This window comes from Aptenodytes forsteri, unplaced genomic scaffold (assembly GCF_000699145.1).
Source record: "Aptenodytes forsteri isolate BGI_AS27 unplaced genomic scaffold, ASM69914v1 Scaffold2, whole genome shotgun sequence".
NCBI lineage: Eukaryota > Metazoa > Chordata > Aves > Sphenisciformes > Spheniscidae > Aptenodytes > Aptenodytes forsteri.
Window position 1 is genome coordinate 12,062,799 of NW_008795695.1, and position 5,815 is coordinate 12,068,613.

At 38.9% G+C, this 5,815-nt stretch overlaps 1 protein-coding gene across 1 annotated transcript; it reads right to left on the reverse strand.

Moving 5' to 3' along the window:
- Nucleotides 1-676: 676 nt before the first annotated feature.
- ZBTB21 (zinc finger and BTB domain containing 21) lies at nucleotides 677-4,904 on the reverse strand. The gene has a single exon (XM_009282998.1). The coding sequence runs from the start codon at nucleotides 4,902-4,904 to the stop codon at nucleotides 1,728-1,730; it is 3,177 nt and encodes a 1,058-aa protein (XP_009281273.1). The 3' UTR covers nucleotides 677-1,727.
- Nucleotides 4,905-5,815: the final 911 nt, after the last annotated feature.

Below are 5,815 nucleotides of genomic sequence, written 5' to 3' on the forward strand. Positions count from 1 at the left end.
TTCTTTTTACTTTTGAGTTTGGGATGCTGAAAAAAAATTCATGGTTACATACACAATTAAAGCCTCACTCCTGCTCCCCCTGAAACCGGTGACCAAACTCCTGTTGCTTTCAGCAAACACAGACTGGGCTCTGATTAGGTAGTGTGGAATGCAGTCCCCCTCTCCCAGCCCGCACGGGGTAAAGTTGGTCAGGATCATAAATACTGTTTGCATCATTTACATTCACTTTAATCCATCACCACTCCACTAAGTTCAAATTCCAGCAGAAGCATTTTTCATTGTTAGTTTACCACCTACTTCTGGGCAAATATTTCTTCTACTTACAGAATAATTTTGGACCCTTACTATAGCTTCTGGTAAATATCTATGATCCTACTTACACTAAATGCTCCAGTTGCGATTTGAGGTAAAATAATGGAACCGCACAGAGTACCTGCAGGCCATTATTACCATGATTTTCAACAAATTAGAAAATTGCAACACAGTATCACAAATTATAGAAAGCGGCAGAAAGAAATATTCTATGCATTGTATTCATAAAATGCAGTGATTGTAGTGTGATGTTTTTTCCTCTGCTTTGAGCTGGATAGGTATGCTTAACACAAATTTCAAATACATACTTCTTCATTTATACAGGTGTCTATATAAATATTTACATTTTTAGTTTTTATTAAAACATATCTTTGTACTCATGGCCAAGCTTATTACTGTGTGTAGGAACACAACTCATCTTCTGTCCCTTAATGAGCTCTCTTTTTTTGATTTAATAGTTATACATTCCTTTGTAGTTAGCATTACAAACAGTTATACAAATAGTGGAAACAAAATTATGAAACTTGTCTGACATCCATTCAATCTTAGTTCATATTATAAACAGTACCATTTGCATTATGATGGCTGTTAATACAATGACTTTAGCTACCGAAGTACCTATAGTAAATTAGTCTTTGGGACATTATATAAAGCAAAGTACTCCCTCCCCCAATTTTCCTTAGAAACTTATAATTAAATGGCTGAAAGCAGACTTGCTGCTATTTTTTATATAAAATCTTAGTAGTAATATTGCTGACTTTAGATTCTATTTTAATTTGCACAAGTTCCATATAACAACAAAACAATTCTATATTCCCTTAAAATATCAAACATTCGTATCCAATAACATCAGGATTACTCAAACTTGAGGTTTATTTGTTATTGCTAAAGGTTTCTAAGACCTAAGTCAATACAGCAAGACACTCCATCCACTTCCTCCCTAACTGCAAGTGCATGGCAACTATTTATATGGAGCTTGTGTGTTGGTTTCTTTAAAAAAAAAAAAATGAAGTTGGTTACAGTATTTCACTACTACAAACTCACAGTTAGAATCCAAATTGTTGTTGCTCTTTCATTTAATATATAACTTTATATATAATACACACGCACACACCAACATCACAGGATGAAGATCCATGCATACAATCCAGATGTGATCATATTTCAGTGTTAAATGAAATAAAAATTATTCTGTTACTATTAGATCCCAGACCACAGTATTTTAAATTACTCTGCTTTCTACCTACTAACCAAGTTAATTTACCTTAATCTTCAAATCCAAGCAGCATCACAAATTCCAATTTTTTCGTCGTTGTCATCGTTTTGATCCTCTTAGATTTCTAGTTTATATGGCATACATCTGAGATCCTGAATACAGCCTCCACTGAACCAGCTTTTTAAGGTATCTGTTAAAGCTAATTGTGTGTCTGTTCATGGCTCCAAAGACTAAAAGCTGTCTTGAAAGTCCTATGACAGAGTTTACACATGTATTGTCTTTTGAATGTGATTGCTGAGAGTGGTGGAGCATGATAGAAGAGTGTATCTGACTCCTGTGGTACAAATAATTTTTCAGTAGTAGTGGAGCTTTCAGACAAGCCTGTTGGACTATCAGGCTCCAAAGGCTGGATTTTGGGGAGGGGTGGGGGTGGAGGTAAGGGTGGTGGTGATGGGGAATTAGCTGGTGGACATATCTCAGGCTCCTTATTTGCAGACTCCTCTGCAGCCTGTGACATATGAGACTGGAAGTGACTCCACAGTCGGAAATTGGTTCGGAAGGCCTTGTTACACACATGACAAATAAATGGCTTCACAGAGCATAAGAGCTCTTGGTGACGCTCCAGCTGTTTGCGTACAGTGAAAATCTTCCCACACTTTTCACAGGGCCACAAACCAGCATCTTTGTTGGAGACTACTTCCTTAGGTTCTCTGCTCGTTTCAGTGACCTCATCCTCTATATCATCCGCAGGCTCTTCTTTGATCTGAATTTTAAACTGCTTGGAAACACTTAAGTCTTCAGGCAGGCATGAGGAATCTTCAGAATCAAAATTTATTTGTTCTGACGAATCACTGAATACACCATCTTCCTTTGCAGCAACAAAATTGTTTATTTTATTGGACTCTGACTGAGGAGGCAATCTTGACGAACCAGTTATTTCTCCATTGTGATCCAGGATAGGTAAAGAAAAGTTCTCTGATGGAGCCATTGTGTTTTGATTGTGAACTTCAACTTGATGACGCCAAATACTAAAGGATGATTTAAAGGTACGCATACACTCAAGACAAGTAAGTTTCTTGTATTCACACTTGCTTTCATGCTCATGCTTCAGCTCTGGAGAAGAAAATCTAAGGCTGCAGTAAGGACAGACAGTAGCATTTCTACAGAGTCGCTCATGATTTCCCTGTTCAATAAGCGAAGAGAGCTTAGCATTGCAGAGACGGCACTGATAAACCTCTTTGTTTTCTACTGGACTTTCAATATGAATATGATCTTTCTGCTTAGGAGCCTTATTTCCTCCAATTGGTTTCTCCCCTGGGTGCATTTTTATATGCTGTTTAAATTGCGAGAGGAAACGATAAGCTTTCCCACAGTAGGTACAAATATAGGCTCCTTTGGTTCTCGATCTTAAATTCCTTTTGATGACTTGTTGTGCTTGTGAAGCAGACTGCCCCTGAAAACCTTGCTTGCCACGTCTTAGTTTAACTATTAGAGCTTTTTTAATTTCTCTCTCTCTCACTATATCGATCAGTTTTCTTTGGAATTTTTCATCCAAAACAGCATGTGAACTGGAAGCAGGTGAGGGATTCTTCACAATTCCATGTTGTGTCTGGCAGTGCGTCCACACTTTGAAATTTGTGTGAAATCTCTTGTGGCATATATCACAAGCATAGGGCTTCTCTGGATTATGATACATGTTAACATGACGATGAAGACCTGCTGTTGATCTAAAAATTTTAAGGCAGTGCTTGCATTTAAATTTTTTATTTGGTCTTGCTTCTTCCATCTCACTGTATTCATCTTTACTGACATCAGAATCAGGAAAATCAGCATCAAGGTGTGTAGGGCTTGAGCCTTCCTCAAAGTTATCTTCTGACCCAGGAGAACCCTGCTCATCCACCTTCAGTTTCTTAAATGGTAGTCTTCTATCAGCCTGAAATCTCCTTTTTGCTGGAATTCTACTTGGTTCCTTATGATCATCCTCAGTTTTATAAGGAAAGTCTTTATTTGTTGATGCTGAAGCATCACCCACTGTAACTCTTATTATTTCGGCAGGATCTGAAAGTGGGCTGCTAGGTTCAGTTTTTATTCGCACTTCTGTGAGAGGGGAAGCAACCTCCCTATCAGTTGACTGAGAGGCACTGAAAGACCTAAGGCGATGTGGGTGTATTACTGGTGGTTTTTCATCTAAGACTAACTTCTCTGATGACTCTTTCAAGGATGACTTTTGAGATACAACATTAAACGTCTTCTGGGAATCATTAGTTCCCGGTGAGGAGGAGGATGATACCTGTGAAGGTTTTAGGTCAACAGAAGGTGAGTAAATAGGAACCTGGCTGTCCATGGACAGTGACCTTCGAAGGAGACTTTTTACAAGTGGCCCACTTCTGTCAATACTTTGGTGTTCTGGACCAGATCCACTAGATGGGATTACTAGCCCTAACTTTGAGTAGTATAGCAAATTCCTGTCTTCACCTTGGCCATTGCCTTTTCCTGCCTCTCGCAACAAAAATGTAGATTCTGATGCGCCACGCAGAGACAAGACTGGTGGACGCGGTCTTTTTAATGACATCTCTGAGGCCTTTCCTCTTAAAAGCTGACCACTGCTTCCTGGTTCATCGCTTGCAATTTCTTTCTCTGCTAAAGGCATTTGAGGCAGTACTGTGTTCCTTTTCACTAAACCACCTCTGCTCTGATCCTCCACAGTTCCAGAAGTTTCATGAAGCTTGGTATAGCTCACAGGGCTTTCTTTCAGCCATCTCCTTTCAGTCAGTGATAAGTTGTGAAGGGTTTCAGTTGGTTTTGTTACTTGTGGTCTACTGCTAGTTTTGACAGCAACAGAGGGTGAGGGTTTAGAAGTATGGCTTAAATCATGTTGCGTTTGATTTATACTTTTCGCTTGTGCTTCAATTCTGTTCTGACAGACAATGACACTTCTCTTCTGAGAACTACTTTCGTCTTCATCTTGATACAGTATTTTCTTAATAGGGCAAGCTGGAAAAGGAGCTTGAGGACTCTTAGAAACAATGTTTGTAAGAAAGGATATTCCAAGACTGTAGCCCAGTTCTTGCACAGCTGCAAGACTGCCTTTCTCAATGAACAAGGATGAAGAATAAATGTAGTTTAACACATTATCAAAAGCATCCGGTTCACAAAAGTCGAGTTGAAACACTGACTGAGACTCATTCTCCTTATTTGTGAACAGAGTTTGGAAGTATTCACTGCTGGCAGCCAGAACATTTTTATGAGCTCGAAATTTCTGATCTCCTACTATGAGAACAACATCACATAGCTGTCCCTTTAGACGCTCCTCATTCAGTGCACTTAGAAGTGAAATGGCATGTGCTGGGTTTATGTAATGCAAGAGCCCCTCCATGATTCTGATGTTTCTGAAAAAGAACAACAAAAAAAAGTTGTAGGTTGCCTTATGTGAACTGTTGTCAGAGATAAAGTAAACACACCTAATCCCTCTGTACTTCATAAACTGGCTAAACCACCATCAACAGTGCTGAAGAAAACAGCTTGTTTGGAGGAAAGGTATGGGAATTAAAAGAACACTGTTAGCTCCAACAGGTGCACAGGCATGAGAAGAACCACCGCATGTGCCCACCTTCAAATACACCATTAATAGCTGATCTTACACCAAGAATATTACACCTAACTAATTGGGGGGTGGGAGGGCTGTCTTCTCTTCCTACAATACACCTGTCCACATGAAGGAAGAGTTCAATCATTTCACTCTTGAGCGTCTTTTTCTCAGCTTTAGCTTTATGAAGATCTATCTTGACAACTGCATTGATAAACTCTTGAATAAGATATCTAAAGCTTAGTTATGCCAAGTCACCTTTTTGAGGCTAAGCAATGCTGACAGTCTCCTGCTGACTAAACAAATTAACAGGGTTTTGTTGTCATTTTAAATAGGATGATGGAAAGGGATAATACTGGGAAGGGAGAAGGAAGCAGGATTATTGTCTGTAATCTAGATTAATTCATCATGTTTGCTTATGTTTAATAAGTGTTGTTAATATATACTTCTAGCTATCAAATATGTGTCACTTATAACCGCATTGCCAGGATCTGGTTTCTTGGAAATTTCACAATTATAACTGAAGTATCCCTGCATTGCTTTCTTCTAGCTTAAAAGCAATCAGAGAACTGAACTCCCCATTTTATTCATTAGTATAAGAGCACTTTATGTCCACAACCCATATACTTGAGGAACAGTTACCCTCAGGTGCATCCCAGAGTACAATAAGTACAAATTAAACTGCAGTGCAGAAATCCCCA